Source organism: Suillus discolor (genome assembly GCF_016758755.1).
Source record: "Suillus discolor strain FC423 chromosome Unknown F5147scaffold_119, whole genome shotgun sequence".
Taxonomy (NCBI): Eukaryota; Fungi; Basidiomycota; class Agaricomycetes; order Boletales; family Suillaceae; genus Suillus; species Suillus discolor.
In genome coordinates, this window is record NW_024541366.1 from 1,300 (window position 1) to 20,774 (window position 19,475).

Below are 19,475 nucleotides of genomic sequence, written 5' to 3' on the forward strand. Positions count from 1 at the left end.
AATACAGGAGTTTCTACAGGAGTTTCTATACTATAGAGGACATAATGGAGAATCAGTCAGTGCAGTACAAGGCTATGTGGGACAGATCATGTGGAATGCCTAACACTGGTGCATCGGAACTTAATAAAATGAAGACAAAAATGAATCAGGTACAGAAAATAAAGCACAGTTGGTTATAGGGATAACCGGATGTCTGGAAACAGGTGATTACCATAAGGGGATGAGCGCTGATTTAAGGTTTGGGTTTGGATATGAAGCATAGGTCGGATCTGGATGTGTGGATATGTAAAGGTACAGGGATCTGGACAGATAAATGACATGGACAGGGGGTCCAGAGGTCTGGATGAGGCGTGGGAAAATTGTCAGATGTAGGTCCAGAATACAGGATATGACAGAGCTACTATGAAGATTCATAGATAATAAACTTACCAGATAGACTTGCCCTCCATATCCTAACATAATTCTCGGATGAGGCTTCTGATGAGGCTGTTGCTATGAACCTTCCCTCACTTTTGCAATATACCTTCCCTGACAGATCAGCACCAGTTCAAACTGCAATATACCATGACAAACAAACCAATGCCTGAATTATGTCATGCTCTAGTCCAAAGAGACATCAAAATTAGTCCACTACCAGCAGGAACCTGGTTCATACCTCCATGTCTCAACACCTGGACAATGTTCTTCATATTTCCAGAATATATTAAAACATATCCACAAGAACTTCTACACAATATGGATTGATTATCTTCAATGAATAGTGAAGATGATGGAATGTTGTAGATGATCGGAGTTGGGAGGTTAGCCAAATGCTTGCCATTGCTGGTATCATAACAATCGAAGCCATCAGAGAGATTTGACATGAGTACATGCTTCCCATCAGCAGAAAAAGATGCTCCTCCCCTGATAGGCTGTCTGTATGGTCTATTATAACAATGACAGAATAATGAACTTACACATGCTTGCTTTTAGGCCAGATAGTCCATTCTGGTTGGAGAGATTTTACTAGCCAAGAGCTTGCATAATGATTAATGGAATGTTAAGTTCTGCCAGTGTAAAAAATTACCTACACAATACCATGTTGAAAATACACTGCAATAAGAGAGCGTCTGTTGTTGCTGAATTTGAAAACGCGAGGTAAGGGTAGTGAAAGTTTGTCATGATCAGCCTTTGGCGGCAGCGGGATATTGACACCAAATGTCCAAGGGTCTGTAGTATGAATTTCAGCCATCACATTTCTTATTTTCAGTGGAATCAGTTCCTCACCTTCAGGATGGCTGAATAAGATTATGTCTGCCCCTACTGTGACAGCAAGGTGCCCATTATAGGTGTCATATGCCAAGGTGTCTGCTGGAGCATTGACTCCAGTGCGAAGATAATAGGCTTCAAGGTGCTTGAAATAAACATCAAATGGGAACCCAATGATATCATTCTTTTACTCACTTCAGCATGAAGGTTCATAACTGTAATGTTTCCCCTTGCATTACCAATGAAAATGACACCAGGCTTGTTTGGATGCCATAGAAGTGATGTAACAGCAGTGACAACTCTCACCCTATGCAACTCCTTTCCTAGTTGAAAATCGAAGACCCAAATATATCCGTCATCATCCCTGCTAGCAAGTAAACGACCATCCCGTGAAAAGCAGATAGCATTGATAGCAAAACAAGTGTGCAGGAAATCGTACAGCAAGTGGTACATCTGTGGGTCTAACAAAGGGGAGGGTAGCTACATTTAGCCATAAATGATAAACAATTTTGAATTGGCTGACTATAACCCAGGTACTAAAAATATTGTCAGGTCGTTAACGTCAAAATAAAGAATCCTATGAAGATTAATATGGATGCAAATGCTGACAATGAATCAGTAGTGGATCAGATACACACTGAACTTTTCCGACATGATTTTGTCGTATGCCTGTACATACTCCAAATTTGCCCTGCCAAGCAGATACTTGCAATATGCCACATTTGCACAATCTTTGTGGCCAACATGCTCAAAATTTTTCCTGATGGTTTAATTGGAGGTACAGTTCCAAGGTAATATCAGGATATGTGCATGGGCCAGACTGAAGTGTCATTGGCGAACAAGCGCCATGCGGAATACAAATACACTTCTGTTGTTTGATTAGTGGTTTTTGCCTCACAAAGAAGTATGGAAGTTGTATTGAGCACTTGCTGCAATGACCTGTTGTGCATTTCTGCAAAATGACATTTGATAAACAAATCCAAGCGCTCACATCCAAAATGGCGGTATGGCGATGTGTTTCCTCCCATACAAGTGAAACAAAGGCACTGTCTGATTGCCGTGATCTCGCGTAGCTGTACCAGCGCCAAGTTGTACAAGGTGACTACTGCAGCAGGGGTCTACCAGATGATTAGTTATCTGTATAAAAGGTCAGATACTGACCGTGGATAGTACAGTTTGTCGGACTAAAGTTGAGGAAGTAAATGAAGTAAAGATGCTTGAGGAGATGGTAGTATTTGAAGATGTTCACAAACACGATCATCTCATTCGTGATCTCAGGGACATTGGCCTCAAGCATGAGCATCTTTATCCCTTCGCAAAGTAAGGTCTTCAATTTGTGGAATGTACCCGAGAACTGTTTCAAAAAATATCACTAGATGCATTTGCGGGGACCCACCACAGTCAAGTGCAATGTCAAGTCCTCCCCAGGAACTTCCTATCTCAGGGACCCTCTGACTAACATCCTTGACCTTGCCAAAATCAATCACTTCACAACCCTGCTCATTTAAATGCTCCAGACACTCTAGACTTGGTATATAGCGATGCACCCTTCAGTTTGCCCAGTGAGTGCACCATCATCCAATGTGACCAAGATCCTACTTGGAGTTAAGTTGAGAACTTGTCAGAGTGAAGATACTAAAACATATTCCAATGGTCGTTATCCTCCTGCGTCAAGGCAATAGTTGTTACAGTAACATGGCACGAGTCCCCCGCCAGCAGACAGCCCTCTGCCAACCGCACGGCTATAGACGATACCGGAGCCTCACCAGCTCTATAGACGATACCGGAGCCTCACTAGCTCTGTGACGACAGATGACGATAGATGATAGACGATAAGCTGCAACTGCCGGCTTAGATAAGCGGTCTGGACCGCACGTGACATGACATGACGACATAGGTCTAGAAGACCTATTTATGTTATCAAGATAGAAGGCAAGCCTCGTGTTGCCTCATGTACTGATAGAAGGGTACCGCATGGACCCTATCTACGATAGAAGCCCGCCTCATGGACGCTATCTCTGACTCATGTAGATAAGCAGATTAGAACCCAGCTTTAGGCTGAGCTTAGATACGAAGAGTAGCCTTATATAAGGTCGAAGATTAACAGTAGACATTCCTTACTTTAATCTTACTAGGTTTACCCTTGAACTCCTTGTCCCGCTAAAGCTACCTGCTCGACATCGACTTGTACCTTCAGTGACGCCTCTCACTGTCTGTAAACCCTGCTATCATCTCAGCATAACCCCTCGTTAACCACCACGAGCTACGTTCGAGTACGCAACCTTTGCTTGTCTGTAAAGGCCGACGACTCTCAGCACTCGGTACCACTGTCGTGGTTGTCGCTGTTAGATTATCCTAGTCGCACACGACCGTTTGTCGTAACAATAGTAACCATCAGAGAGGTACAGGGCCTCTTCTTCTGAGACATCATTTGGAATAGAAAGAAAGTTGACATCGACCAAGGGCACATGGGCATATTCTGATTGGCCACTAGGGAAACACATCTGTGAAGTGAGAGTGTCCAAAGAAGCCAGCATTGCGCATTCTATACATGTAATAATTCCGCAAACTAAGAGAATATCAATACATCAGTGTGAAGCAGAAGCAGGTTATGAACATTGAGTTGTTGATATTGTCGCAGAAGGACGAGAGTTCCTCCTTACAATATCAACATTGTACGCATGCGATTTGGAAGGAGGCCACAACCCCATGATCTGAGCACTGAGTAGGAAGGGTAGGAAGTACTGAATGATTTGTCATCAAAAAAGATACAACCATTAGACCCAAGTTAGACCACTGAATCGCTGTTCAACGTTCAACGTGTCTGTCCACCTTGACAAGATAATCTTGCAAGGAGTACTTGTATCCTAACTGGACAATCAACATTATAACTACATTACCTGCTCCCTAGTGTAAACTAACCACTATTTCTTTGACTTAAGCTTGTCGGGCCCAAAGAAATTTAGAGGACCACCATGGTTCAGTGCCCTCCCAGCCTTGTTTTCAAAGTCCCATGTAAGGAGTTCGTCTCCTTGATCTTTGAATTAACCTATACTGGTGTGTGTGAGGAATGATAGCTAGATGAGAAGGGGTGAAAGGGTGAGAAAGGGTGAAGTGGGGTGAAACTCAAATAGACCTCTGGACATGAGTATATTATTCGGCCCAAGGGGATTGCTACTGAGAACGATTCCTCCAAGTAAAATGTATGGGGAAACTTGAAAACTAGTAAGAGTAACTGAGAATGGAAGAAGCGTGCGACGTTGTGCTGATGCGATGCGAGCATGACCAAGCCGCTGAAGGTGTGATACGATATGCGACCGAGCTGCTGAAAGTTTGACAGAGCGCGAAGGTACGGAGAAAAGCCAAAGGATATATGAGCAAGTCTTTAGTGGAGACATGAAGGTGATGCAATGCGACGGTGAAACGGGAGGAGAGTTTGACAATAAGTACGATGAGCGAAGTGCGAACATTTAGTGTGACCGTCAATGCAGCATGCGAAGTAGTTGGCCGAAGGTTTTAGATTCTTAGTCTGAGTATTGCGTGCAAACAGATGATAAATTCGGTGGCGGGGAAAGAAGATACATGAAAAATCTAAAGTACTAAGTATATATGATAGTGCATGTAGCGCTGTTTGGAGCTGAGCAGATAGCAGTAATATGTATCAAGGGTCCATAATGCAAGTAACGAGAATATAAGCGATATAACTTTGGAAATATAGTCAGTCTAACACAAACAAGATAAAATACACACCAATAGACAAGCGGAGGACATGGATAGGACAGAGGGAGGATGCGCCACGGAACCGATGAAAAGCGGATGTGAACCGAAGTGCACACATAAGCTGCAGCCATTGGCTGACGATGGAAAAGAATGCACGCCATGGTAGTGATAGCATGCACTGCGCTAGGACCTGAGGGACACTGCAAAAATAGCCTCTATAAGGCTACAAGGACTCCAAGTTTTACACCGGCTTGTCCCCAGCCTTTTCCTTCAACTTTGATTCCGCCTTTTTCTTACTTTTGGACTTCTTCGCATCACCAGGCGCAACTTCCACAGCTTCATCTTTACTGACGGATTCATACAAAGAGTAAGTATTCTTCCATGTCTGGAAAAACCTGATGAGAAATGGTGCGTTTATCACTTTGGAATGATAAACATACAGCAGGTATAGTCTTTGGCATCAGTGGTGGTGCGATTTGTCATGACATGCCTTGCACCTAACCAGGACCACTTTCTTGGATTTCCTCTCTTTTGCTTCCTCAGGCACAGCTTCCCCTTCGCTAATGGATTCATATGAAAAACAATCTCCTGTTTCTGGGAAAGCATCATGAGAATAGCACATTTATCACTCAGGAATCGTGAGCGTATGCATTGGTGGTGTGCAACTTTTTAAGACGCAACATTTTTTCAAACCCTTGCACCTGACGAGGACAACTTTCCTATATTTCCTCTTCTTAGGCCGCAGCTTGGCCCTCTTCCTTTTCCTTGCCAAGACTAGATATCAGAGCGTCGATGTTAGTTTTGTTGACCTCGTCATCAACATCGTCTACCTCATCATCGGGGCGACAAGAGGACAAGTGTGATGCCCTGACAACTTGATCTACTGGCTGATTAGCATAGCATCAGGGATAGTCTGAGAACCGACCATCATCAATATCCAAATATCCATCATTGCTGCAAGGTTCTTCTCAGAGCCCGAAGTTGACCGAGTGATATTTTTGTGACTTGCTTGGGACCTCCTTATTCTGGTCATCAGACAACATGACACCCCTTTTCACTCTGCATCGCCTTCCTATCTTTGGGCATTGGCTTGTGTTCGACATCTACCAGAATGTCAGTTTTCTTACAATCCTTGTTCATTCAATAGCTATTTGTTGTGCTTGTATCAAGCTTTATCTTTGTATATAATCTTATGTAATTCAGTGGATTTTTGATCTGATTTTACCAATTATATCCGGTCATATCAAGTTCGGGTTGATTTCCTGATGAGGAATAACGTTACTGACGTGCCTTTGGTTCTACCTTTGAAATTTGAAATAAGCTTCTTCATCGATTGCAGATGCATATCACCAATACCGGACAATCCATCAGTTAATTTTGCTAAAAATGACGATGTTTTAGTATCCTGTTTAGATTGAGGCTTGGCCTTATCCTTGACACGTTGCCCCTGGTGTGGTGTCCTGCTCCTTATCCTTCCCCTTACTCCAATCTAGTTTACCAGTCGGCTTGGGTTGTTCTTTCGTTGCAACAAGTGGGTTTGCATGCTTATTGTTTCTTGACACTTCATTCCACTTACCCTCAGTTGTCGTTTGCTCTAATTCTGCGGTAAAATATGTAGTTGGGGGATAACTGGCTTTTGCGCATATTGTCTTTGATGGTGCTGCAAAAACATCTTCAGGTAATCCATTCCTGGTCTATGTCATCATGAGATCATGAAGAGAAACTAAAATATTGATAAAAACCTCTTCACATGTTCACTGATTATCTTCCCATCAAGCACAGGATTGTCCTTTGTGTCTGTATTCCGGACACATTTTGGATGCTACTGTCTAGGTGCAAATTTTGCGCCAGGTAACACACAACTTGCATGCGACCTCCAGATCTGCCAGACCGGAGGACTAACATTGTTAGAAACATCCAGAAAATATAGAAGTTGCACACTACTCACCTCCGATGCAACATCCATCCTAGCCTTCTCTAAACACTTGCGTTTGTGTTCCGCTAACCTCTTGTGAGTCTCCTCAATATCCTTCCTCTTCTGTTCCTCCAAGTGTTTCTATTCCACCTCTGCCTCTTTGCACTTAAGTTCTTCTTCCTCCACCTCTCTCCGAGCATCTGCCTCAAGCCAGGTGATTTTGGCCACCATTTCCGCCTGTCTCTCTTCAAGAAGTTGCTGGGTGGACTTTTTGTTGCTGGAAGTAGAGTTAGACATGTTAAGCAGTAATAGGAGAGTTTTAGATGTCTCATGGGCACCCTGGTCCTCTTATATGCCCAGTTCTATTTTTACAAGCTCCGCCCATCACCTCGTATTCATCAAAGTCAGGTTTGGACTTCTGAATCAGAAGCCTCATGGGCTCGGCCCTAAGAGGGGGATACTGTCATATCCCACGTTCCGGACCTGGACCATTCATGCACTCATCTCCATATGTCCAGATCCGACCAGCTTCTATCTTCCACTTCTTTTCCCTTTTGTATGCCCCCTTTTAGTTAACCCCTGTTTCCGGTCTTCCGGTTATGTTCATATCCGACTGTACTCATTTATCCAGACCCTATTCATTTCCAACTCCATTTTATTATGTTCCGATACACTATTGATAAGTATTCCATATGCTTTGTACATAGCCTTGCACTGCGCTGACTGATCTTCTGTTATGTCTCCTGTAGTATATAAACCCTGTAAAGTCTCTGTATATCCTCAGTTTGAATATCATCTTAGATTTTGCTCATTTCTGCCTCCATCTGACTTGAGTTTCTCCTCTCGTCATTCTCCGATAAGTCTTAGGATCAATTCCTATTGACTAAAGATTCAGAGAAATACCAATGACTGATAATGTGGTTGTTCATGGGCAGCTGTTTACACTTCTCCAAGCTATGTTCAGACAAAAGTACTTCTGTGAGGTCAGTAGCAATTCCAGTTAATCCAACAGTATGGATGCAATAGAAAATAAACAGAATGTAGTCAGCCCAACGGTATGGTGATGACAAAAGAAAATAAATCACTCCAACAGTATGGCAGTGTTTAGAGAACAAAGAAAAGTCAGCCCAACAGTATGGTACTGATGAAAAAAATAGATTGATAAAAGAAACCCTTCCTTCAGTAACAATGCTTCTCATAATAAATTTACTACAGAAAATTGTGCAAATTTATAACAATCACCCCCTCAGCACAAACAGGTAGAATCAAAGGTCAGGACTAATCAATGCTCAGTAGAACTCTTAGTTCACTATTGAATCTGCTGCAAAGGAACTCATGATGAGTATTAAACAGAATCAGGAATGGATGTCCTTGGATTTCAGTACCAAGTCCCCTATTCAACAACTAAAGTCTAGCAGACAAAGAAAACCCTGGCTTAGTATCACTACTCAGATGAGTGAGGTCAAGTGTCACTATCAACTTCTGAAGTCTTCCCACTAAGCCTGTGCTTAGATGGACGTAAAGACAACATGAAGATCCTGGAACAAATTCAGAACAATGACACTAGTATGTAAATGAACTGAAAAGAAAAACAAACAAACAAATGAAAAAGAAAGAAAGAAACTAGAGGTTCACCAGTAGAAAATCAAAGAAAAAGTTTGCTCACTATTGAGCACAGTGAGCTCAAGATATTTCACAGTTGTTGATGATAAGCTAAAGGTATTGCTGGATGTTGCTCACAATGACCTCTCAGTTAGTTGCTTAACAGCTTTTGTCACTGTTGCTGATACTGATCACACTTTACACTCAATTTTATTCTGTGGGACTTAAAAGCTCTCTGTGGGCATATTTTTATTGGCAAAAAGTGAGGTCTTATATAGATAAATTATGGTGGCTGTGCCATTATTTCCCACACTCTAAGGAAAATAGGCTTGGTCAGATCGTACCAATACTATTTACTGTTAGTTATGTGCATTGTAATTTGTGTCATCAGGTTTTAGTCATCTCAAGAGGTTGTTTTGTCATGATTTTGTTTAGGATCATAGGTCACCTGACTGTTAGAGTCATATGACTTAGTATCATGTGACTAATATCAAGTAACAAACTGATTATGTTATTTGTTGGTGTCCTGTTATGATGTTACTTTATTAATCATATAAATGTCGCAAGCTGTGTATTTAGGGTTTTTAAGAAAGTTCCCACAAGGCAACTCATGCAAGAACTATTTTTCACTGTTACCTGACATGCGTGGGATTCAGTCTGAGTCATTGTTGTTGCTGACTAAGCAGAATTTACTGCAAAATTAAATATACAAAAACATTTAGCCCATCTGAGTCTATCTGAGAAATGAAATGAGAATATTGTCTGAACTGTAGTAAAGGAAGATTGTTTCATAATGATTTCTAGGGTATCAGGCTCATGGGAGAGGATTTGCAATTAATCAGATACTGTCAATCTGTTATGAATGGAAAGAAAGGGGGTTTTCATGAGTTGCCTAGTTTAGCTTTGAGTTCTCAACCAGTGGCCAACCAACCTGAGCTGATACCTTTTGTGAGTCTTATAGTGCCATCACTTGAGGCACTACTGCAAACTCAAGAATTCCAACCTAGAATGAACATTCATATGTCAATTACAAAGCCCTACAAAGGGACAAATATCAATGTCACAGCTTATGATACACAATCTCCCAGGAGCTCTATTGTACCATTAACACCAATCTCTATGCTTGGGCCCAGTATCTCCATAGCTGTTGTCATATTATTGATATTTGTCTAACTCTCATTATATATAAACCATAGGTAAAACAATATGAAAGACATGTGCCCATGTATGTAGTACTGCTATGATCTAGTTTAGTCTAGTTCAGAGGGTCATGGAGGAGAATCAAGAATCAGACTACAGAGAACTACTCTCTGTGGTCCAGTTTGGTTTTCTTAGGGTCTGTGTTATGTACTCAAATAGGTCTGTTATGCAGAGCCCTAGGAGTGGCATCATCTACTAATATTCGTGATATAATCAGAAGGATCCAGTATAGTGAGTGAGACTGGCAACATTTAGTTGGCAGTGATCACAGACATATGTGTCATGTGACTTCAAAGACAGATATCCTTGAAGTCACCAGACTCAAAGTAAGAACTAGCTTTTCTAAACAATGAGTGTTGATTAAAGTAGATCTAAGCGCAAAGAGCACTTAAGAAAATATACTAGAGACTGGAGCTGAGAGACTTTAGAAAGAAGTATGTTCGAGGGAAGATTGAGTAGATTCAAGTTGGAGGATCTAGTACAGGGTGACTAACTACTTATACTAAGTAGGAAGAATTGAGGGCTAGGTTACCATACTGTGAGTAAGTGAAAAGGAGAAACTAGGAAGGGTATAGGTACACTGGCAATACTGCCTAATTAGTAATGTATAGTTGAATATGGAATAACACTGGGAAACATTGCATTGATCCAATCACTGGAGGGAAAAGACAATGTCTCCTAGGAAAACATTCTGAAGATATTGTGAGGAATGGTAGTATTTCTTCAGTTTCAATTACCCAATATCATCCTAAGATAATTCAAAAAGTACCTAGTTTATTATCTATCTTATGCCCAAATGTTTTTTTATTATACATTTTGCTTATCATTATCAAAACTTCAACCTTATGCAGAAGTAGACTTTGTAGCTGATTTCTCTTTGTTCTCACAGTTGAGTTGGAGGATAGATTGTACTCTCATTTAATTAAATTTTGTATGTTTTTTTGGTTTTCCAGTCTTTATTTTTCCCATATGACATCACTCTAAGGCAGTCAACAAATTTTTATTTGTCATCTCTTTATTTTGCCCTTTTTCCTCTTGTACTCAGACAGAAAACAATGTCAATATCACCAGATGTTACAACTACTATCTGTTTTCTCTTGTACTTATACAATATGCTTTCCTTTACATTTCCATACTTTGTTATTTCACAATTGTCTTGGTCCATGTGCATATATAGGCCTATTTAAGCATAAGACCCCCAATCTTAAGCTGTCTGATACTTGATTCTTAGTTGAAGCACTTCTTCGACTAAGTCCTGAACTCTCTCTCTTTTGAGAGACTTAGAATTTCAATGATTATAACTCTGTCGAGCTGTCATTGTTAATAACTATCCTAGTTCATAACAAAAGATTCAAATACAGATATATACCACTTGTTAAAGTGTTATAACTGATATATGAACCAAGACCACAGACAAGACCTGGCTGAGCAAGACAGCTAGTGCAGGCAAGACAAACTGACATTGATCACTCCAAGATTACAAGCCTTGAATCTTGGTACTTTCATGCCACCGCTCAACATGTTGAACACCATGAACACCAAAGAATTTGAATACAAGATAAACCACCCCTCCATCTTCAATGGAGATAGAGAATTATCCAGATTGTTCTTGCTCTCTTATAATGCTTATATGGACATCAATGACAAGCTTTACAAAGATGACAAGCAATGCATCATCTTCATTACCTCATTCATGAATGAAGGAAACACCGGGTTATGGAAAGAAGAATTCCTAGAGGATGCCCAGAGTGTTGATTCATTCAGACAGAAGAAGGAATATGAAATAATGAAGGACTTGTTTGAATCCTTCAATAAAGCCTTCTCTTCCATTAACCTCTCTGGAATTGCTATGGCAAGAATCAGAACCCTTAAGCAAGGGAATAAAGACCCGCAAACTTATATTACTGACTATCAGAGGCTGATTGCCCAAGCAAAAATCAAGGAAGAATCTGCCAAGATCTTCCACTTCCAAAAAGGACTTGATTCCAGAATACTCATAAAGTTATTCAATGCAGGCGGTGTCCCCAAGACCTTTGACGACTTTATTGAAGCTGTTATAGATATCAACAACTGCTACTTATAGTTGCAATCCATCAGATCTCGCCACCCAATGCAGCAGAAGAAGAAAAGATTCAAAGATCAAAGATTTGTACCAACCAGAGACCATGATGCCATAGTGATTAATTGGCTCACCAAAGCAGAACACTAAGAACACATGCATATTAGAAAATGCTTTGTCTGCCACCAAATCAGTCATCATGCTCGAGAATGCTCTCAGAAGAAGAAAGGACTACTCTCCATTCGAAAGGTAGAAGAAGAAGAGGAAGAACAAGCTAGGTGCATCCAATAGGATTTTTCAAGTGGAGAACTACGTTAATGGTGACACCTCTAGAAGAACCTATATGTTTGATACGAGCTATTGGTGAAAATAAAGAACTTTGTATTCCCATTACTCTCATTTCTTGAACATGTCAGGAAAATGTCAAAACCAGCACAATAATTGATTCCGGAGCCTTAGGAACATTCATTTCCAAGGACTTCATAGGAAAACACAGAATAAAGTTGCGAAAACTGAAGAGACTCTTCTCTATATGAACCGCAGATGGAAGCTATTTCAGTAGTGAGCCAATCAACCAGTATTGTACCCTTATCATCAAAATTGATAAACAAACCACGATAGGAAAATTTAACATCACCAAGTTGAGACCAAAGTATCATATCCTTCTTGGAATCCCCTGGCTTTGGGCTATGAACCCTTCTATCAATTGGACCAAACAAACTCTTTCCCTTCCCAGTACTTTGAAATCCATCGAAATTAAAGATAGCATCAGTCAATCAAGACAAGTCAATGGACTTCTACAGACATCTCCTACCAAAGAGGAATGGGTTAACTCCAAGTTAAGAAAGGAACCATCCAAATTTTCTGTCTCTATAGAAGAAATCCCCAAAGAAATTCCCTCGTTACTTCCCACTAAAGACATCTGGATAGCACCACTGGTATGTGAGATCTCCACCTATGAACTTGATGATGGAGAATTCATGAGGATAATAGAAGTCTCCCTCAACACCCCCCTCACTCAAGACGGAATGTCTCTAGCAGAACAAATACCTGTCGTCTCCCCTCTTAAATTTAGCAACAAGGCACAAGAATTTGCAAAAGACAAGAAGGAGAAACAAAAGAAATTGTTTAAAGAACTTGTGCCTGCTTATCTCCATGATTTTGCAGATGTATTTGCTAAGGATGGACTAAATCAACTTCCTCCAGAAAGACCGAGAATCAATCACCATATAGAAACCAAACCAGGTTTCCTCTCTAGGATGTCCAAAGTATACCCCTTATCTCCAAAGGAATGTCCTGCATTTAAAAAGTTTATTGACAAAAACTTGGCAAATGGATTCATTACAAAGTCAAAATCTCCACAAGCAAGTGGATTCTTCTTTGTAGGAAAAAAGAGCAGAGAACTACGCCCTTGTTGAGACTATTGACTTCTTAACAATCAAACAATCAAGAACTTCTATCCCCTTCCACTTCCAGCATCCCTTATCAAATGATTGCATGGTGTAAACTTCTTTACAAAAATGGATATTAGATCTGGTTATAACAACATCCATATTCATCCTGCTGACAGATGGAAGGCTGTATTTACCACTGAATATAGACTTTTTGAACCAACTGTGATGTTTTTTGGACTATGAAACTCCCTGGCCACTTTCCAAGTGTATATGGACAATAAATTCCGACCAGAAATCAATGAGGGATGATTGGTAATATATGGACGACATTTCAATTTTTTTAAAGACACTTGAAGAGCACCATGATCAGACCAGATGGATTTTGAAGAAAATCAGAGAAGAAAAGTGATTTTTGAAACCAGAAAAGTGCACTTTTGATTCTAATAAAGTCGAATATCTGGGCATGGTCATTAAACTCAGACACGTGGAGATGGATAAAGCAAAAACCGATGGCATAGACAAGTGGCCTGTTCCTATCTCTATCAAAGAAGTCTGGTCATTCCTTGGATTTTGCAAGTTCTATAGAGCCTTTGTTGCCCATTATTCTGATATTGCCCAACCTCTCATTGACTTAACAAAGAAAGATGTTGTTTTCCATTGGAACCCCCTATGCTAACAAATGTTTGACTGCCTTCAAACTTGTTTCACGACCCATCCGGTACTTCATAACCCTGATCCACTTAAATAGTTTGCCATTGCCACAGATGCTTCCTTAGTTGCTACAGGTGAAGTCCTGCTGCAAACCAACAAAAACAGTATCTATCATCCTTGTGCTTATCTCTCCCAATCTCTTAATCCAGCTGAAAGAAACTATCAGATCTTCAATCATGAACTCTTGGCCATCATCCGCGCCCTTACTGAGTGGCAACACTATCTAGACATTCCGTAAGTCTTAATCTCAGCCATGTGTTGGATGTCCAAAGGTTTAATAGATTTGGACAGATTAAAAAGCTTCATTTCCCTATCCCAGTCATGACACATGTTGAATGGACCTGCACAGTTGCAGGTAATGAGGTAGGTCAACCAGAAGTAAGATTGTAGGTCATGATGGAACTGTATGGGTCCTCTAATGATCGATTAATTGAACTCAAAGGGAAGTATCTCCTGTCTGTTATATCAGTATTGAGATAAAAGATCAGAAAGTGACTTACCATGTGTAGCAGGTGCTCCTCTCCCACAAGATTTGTACAGTCTGTAGCAGATCCTCAATTAGATGACATCCCATCTCTCATAAGGGTCCACTCCTTAGGTGCTTTTTCAGGACATGAAGAGATAGCAGATTTGACAGGAATATTATACACCAGGAACATGGAGTTACCATCACTGACATCATAATGCAATACCTATCGATGTTTATAAGCATTGAGATGACCTGAGGTGAATGTTAGAAATGATGATTCTAAATTAGCAAAATTTATCTCACCAACTATGGCACCTATGATACCATAAAACATTTCTCATGCAGTTCTAAACTACAAAATGTTGACTCCATAAGTAGTGAAAGTAGTATGGTATCGATGTTGTTCTTCAAGTTAACGATCTCCACCTTCTTAAGATGGAAGAAATTGCATTGAGGGACATAGTTGGAATCATATTTGCTCCCAGTATCCATGTCTTTTTTGCCCTCAGAATTATTTATATCTGGCTTTACAACTTTGTATAATGTCTCACTATCTCCAGGTGCTGCATTTTGGTAGAGTGTTTTCCCAACCTTCTGATGTTCATTAAGAGAGATATTTGCAGTTCTTCTATAGTGATACTGGATACAATCCATATAGCACCACCACACTTTGCATGCCCTCCTCTGTTACTGGTCTGACAAAATAGCAAAGCCAACTCTTGCTGTTTCCTCATTGGTGCTATCAATATTTAATTACTAATTGTTTACATAGGTCAGACATATATTGGCCATGACTCATTCTTTTGCAGCTGGATGTCAAATATGTCCATTGCCAATGAATCTATGTTTCAATATAATTGTGCTTGTTGATCTTGTTCTTCTGATGTTTCTATCATGACAGAATCTGTAGTTTCATTGAGTTTGTCTAATGCTATCATGCTTTCTGATACTCCATTTAAGACTAGATATGTAGGGATAGGACATTCTGTTTGTGAGCCCTTGAATTGGCATATTGATGATGTGATTATAATCCAGACTATTAGGATGATTATTGTGAGAGCTGGAGATGACCTCTCTGTGTCCCTGCCCTCAATATGGACTCATCTTAAGCAGAGTTTGAACTTGCTGACCAAGGTCATTGAACTCAGTAGTTCATTCTCTGAATGAAACTTCTATGAGACTCTTCTAGATGTGTTTGAGTTAGCTTCCTGTTTGGTGAGTATGGTTAAGAGTTATGAGGCAATTTAGATTGTAGGCAGTTGTACTCTTCCTATTGCTGTAATAGAATTGGAGCCTGAACAGACAAATAAGACTTTGCATCTCCTTCAACCTATTTGAGTCTTGAATCTATTGACAGTATAATGCTTCTTTTCTTACCTTATGACTGGGTTTCTCTGAATATTTTTCAAGATAAGTTTGAAGACTTTTGTCTTGTTCTTTGCATCTTAATAAGTTTCACTTCCCTCCATTTAACCTCTGCTCTTGTCTCCTCTAGGTCTCTCTGAGTAGCATTAGTTTTAGGCTGTGAAATACCTTTTCTTAGGTGGTATTGAGAAAACATGGAGTAGTGGGTGCTTTTGTTATCTTAGGGTCAAGATAGAGAAGCTAAGCAGTATGGAGGCAGTATGTCAGAAGTTTAAGTCTTAATGGGTGCATATTGAAATTGAAGCAGAGCAAAAGAGACAGGAGAAGGAAGTCTAAACACAGTAGGTGAGTTCTTTCTTGGTATGGTTAAGATTATCATATTGACTTCTTGCAGTTGTGAGAAAAACATCAAGCAGAAATAAATCAATTGCTTGCCAAGAGTCAGGCTGATTAAGCCAAGAATGATAGGTTGCTAGCAAAGATACTGAGTTGGGAAGTCATTCTTAAACTCGACATTGACTTCTTTCACAAAATGCAGCACATTAATTACACTTGTACTGTTATAACTGGTTTAAATCTACAATAATATACAGGAGCTATGCATGTTCCATAGGCATTGCTCATCTTATATTTCAGATCCCTATTGTCAGATGATTAATATCAATAACAACCAAAATGCATACTAGGCCACTGTTGGAGCTTGGATGTTGTTGAATACTGAGAGTTTGTACATAGTGGTATACAGCAAAGAACATATATCCCAAAAAGGACTTATCTGCCACATAGACAACATTCTATGTTTGACCTTGTTTCTCAGACTCACTTAGAATACAATGAATTTATAAAATAGGTACATATAAAGAATTATCATGATATAGATTCCCTGACAATAGATGAGGGATCAAATATGGTCAGTATTCAAGCATCATATAGTAAATGTATGGTTATTTGAGAGAATAGGCAATTAGAGATGTAATATCAACATATAGCATGATAGGAAGAATGGATCAGGCATTTCAACATAATCTATCTATGAGACCACTGTTGTTATATATAGTTGGAGGAAAACCTGGCAGCATAGGTAGGACCTGGGCTTAATTAGACTGGGTTAAAGGTCCGGCCTAGTCTATGAGAATGTCCAGCCTGAGTAGGCTAAGGTCTATCAACATGAGTGCTGCTCCACTTCCCTGATGAAGGGCCATATTTTTGTATATGAGAGTAAGGACACCAATTGTCCATAGAGTCACCCAAGTTCCTGCTGGCTTTTGCCAATACAAAAGGTGACCTCATAGCTAATGTTATCATAGGAGTCTCAGAATATAATACTAGATGCTTTTTGTTGAAGATGTTATCAACTAATGTATAAGAACAGTGATATTGCTGTGATGGCTATTTATCATGCTCTATAGTTAAGCAGCTGCTATGTTCGCCACTGTTAGTCTAGCTGTAGCTGCTATTTTCATTCCAGTCTATCTCATGGTTACAATTGACTAAATCCTTTCCAATAACAGAATTTAGGTAGACTGTAGGTTAATCTGAGTACCACTCCACAACTGAGATAGTGTCACACCTTAGCTAGTTGCATAGGGTGCCTCCTTACTTATGGTGACAGATTATGACAGTAGCTCTGTGTCCTTGTGACACTTATGTAAGGTCCCCCAAAACTCATCATCAGCGTCAACTACTATAGATTTTACCTTGCTCCCCTTATCCTTATACTGTATGGTTGATCTAGTAGGAGATACTGGGTCCTTGGGGGTAGGTTTGGTACAGGCCTCTTTTTTGTTAGCTTTGTTTCTTCCAGTAGTTTTGAGATCAACAATTATAGCATTGTCACTGTCAATAAAGTCATCTAACTTTGGTATTAATGCACCAACAGAGATCAAATCTCCCATGATGCTGCTATCATTGTCAAACATGCACTCTACAGAAATGCTCATCAGCTAAGGCTCCCTTAGTAGTCATGGTAAAGCCTTAAAGAACATCAAATGTCACTCACCTTAGATATATGCTCATCGTTGCCAACTTGGTAAATGCGCAGGTTTACGTGCCGTGGAAGGATGTTGGATTGGGCTCGATCACCAACACAATCACGCAGGAAGAACGGATACTCTCTGTCTCACAGAATACCAACGCCACTGGTCTGAACTTCCTACCTAATGGTATTGGTATTTACATTGCGACTCCCTCCTGAAGTGATTACACCACGAGGATGAAGGGCACGGGTGATCGATATCTGCCGGTGATCATTATAGCTTATCATATAGACCTTCACGCGGAAGTCACATCCGCGCACCTAACCTAGTTATAGGTGCGCACCTGCCAATAGCGTGCTGCCCTAGGGTGACGCACCCTCCTCGACTCAGAATATTAGGGGGGACGACAGGCTGACAGCCGCTCATTGGGTGCGGGCTTTTTGCCTTGCGAATGGCAAACTGCGGCAGATTCAAACCTTTGTCAAGATGACTTGTGTTAGGTTCTTCCAACCTCGAGTGTAGGAAAAAGAAATCTTTGAATCATTTTCTGAAGAATACCTCGTCGTCGACCGCGCGGAAGGGGAGATTGACGTAAATAAGTGCCCTAGGACTTATAGCACGAAGTTGTGCGACTAAAGAGGCATGCAGCGGAGCCAATGCTCTAGACATTTGCCATCCAGCTGAATGTGGTTCTGGAGGACTGTGGTCGATGATTGCGCTTTGAACAATTGCCCGAGCAAATAGGGGGCAAGTCAAGTTGGCATTGGAGTACAGGTGGGCGACGATGTCTGCTGCTCCCGAAGAATGTCCGAATAGGGTGACATGAGATGGGTCTCCTCCAAAATCTGCGATGAAACGGTTCACCCATTCCAGAGCATGACGTTGGTCGCGCAGGCCTGTGGGATACTCATCAGTCAAAGCAATGTGAAGGACGCAAAATAGACTAACCATAGTTGCCCACACCTTCGTCGCCTGCTGCTCGGTTATCTTCTGCTAACTGCATGTTTGCGGCAACACCAAATACTCCTATGCGAAAGCTAACCATGAATGAATACCACTGCACTGATACACGCAAGGCGGAAGGAAACGTACTTGATTGTGACCATTATGACTGGTAACCCAATACAAACGCTCTTTCTAACAAGAGCGCCGCCATCGTAGATCCAACTTGAGCTACAACCACGTTTACTGCCGCTACTCGTATGAGCGTCTACCCATTGATCAGAACTTTAAGTTCAAAAAGAAAATTCGACATACGGGTTCAAATTACGGTGAGCGGAAGAGTGAGACTCTGAAGCGTCTTCAATGTTGCAGTACTTATGCACTTGATATGCCAGTTGTCGGGAAAGTAACTGGGACTGGTTACACCTACTTCGAGCTGCTGCATGAACAGGATGGCCGATTGGACACTGGCCAAGAACCAACTGAAATACTGCGCAGTGTCGTTCAACTGAGACCGTTTTGCCCGTCATGTATTCGGTAAATCGTGCGTGGGCCAGCGTGGCCCGCATCTGCGTCTTGAGCAATCTCGCAGTCTATGAGGAACTACAGTCGGTGTTTCATCAGCAAAAGCTAGGCAGTGTACCATCCTAACCTTTGCAAGCATGTACAACGACGGTCTTCAATGTGAAGGAAGTGTGGATATCACGAACGGGGAAATATAGATTTACTAGATGGTAGTACTCATCTCCATGATTTCTCTCACAGCATTTGAAAGATTCTCCACTGCCTATAGTATTCAATCGGCCTCGTAGGACGCCTACTAGGTCACGATGCATGTGATGTATCGTTGAACGTAGTGAATCTTACGTCATCC

The 19,475-nt window shown here is 40.8% G+C and overlaps 3 protein-coding genes across 3 annotated transcripts; all 3 read right to left on the reverse strand.

Annotated features, from left to right (window-relative positions):
* Window positions 1-593: 593 nt before the first annotated feature.
* F5147DRAFT_587528 (uncharacterized protein) lies at window positions 594-899 on the reverse strand (the record flags this gene model as incomplete). Its single annotated transcript, XM_041432003.1, has 1 exon — window positions 594-899. A coding segment is annotated over one exon (306 nt), but the record flags the coding sequence as incomplete, so codon positions are not given.
* Window positions 900-18,199: 17,300 nt separating this feature from the next.
* Window positions 18,200-18,852, reverse strand: F5147DRAFT_587578 (Alpha/Beta hydrolase protein; the record flags this gene model as incomplete). Its single annotated transcript, XM_041432009.1, has 3 exons — window positions 18,200-18,555; window positions 18,608-18,696; window positions 18,752-18,852. Coding segments are annotated over 3 exons (546 nt in total), but the record flags the coding sequence as incomplete, so codon positions are not given.
* On the reverse strand, window positions 18,458-19,383 carry F5147DRAFT_620836 (uncharacterized protein). Its single transcript, XM_041432616.1, has 5 exons — window positions 19,254-19,383; window positions 18,917-19,194; window positions 18,752-18,869; window positions 18,608-18,696; window positions 18,458-18,555 (listed from the first exon to the last, which is right to left on the reverse strand). The coding sequence occupies exons 1-3, from the start codon at window positions 19,263-19,265 to the stop codon at window positions 18,854-18,856; spliced, it is 306 nt and encodes a 101-aa protein (XP_041285602.1). The 5' UTR covers window positions 19,266-19,383; the 3' UTR covers window positions 18,458-18,555; window positions 18,608-18,696; window positions 18,752-18,853.
* Window positions 19,384-19,475: the final 92 nt, after the last annotated feature.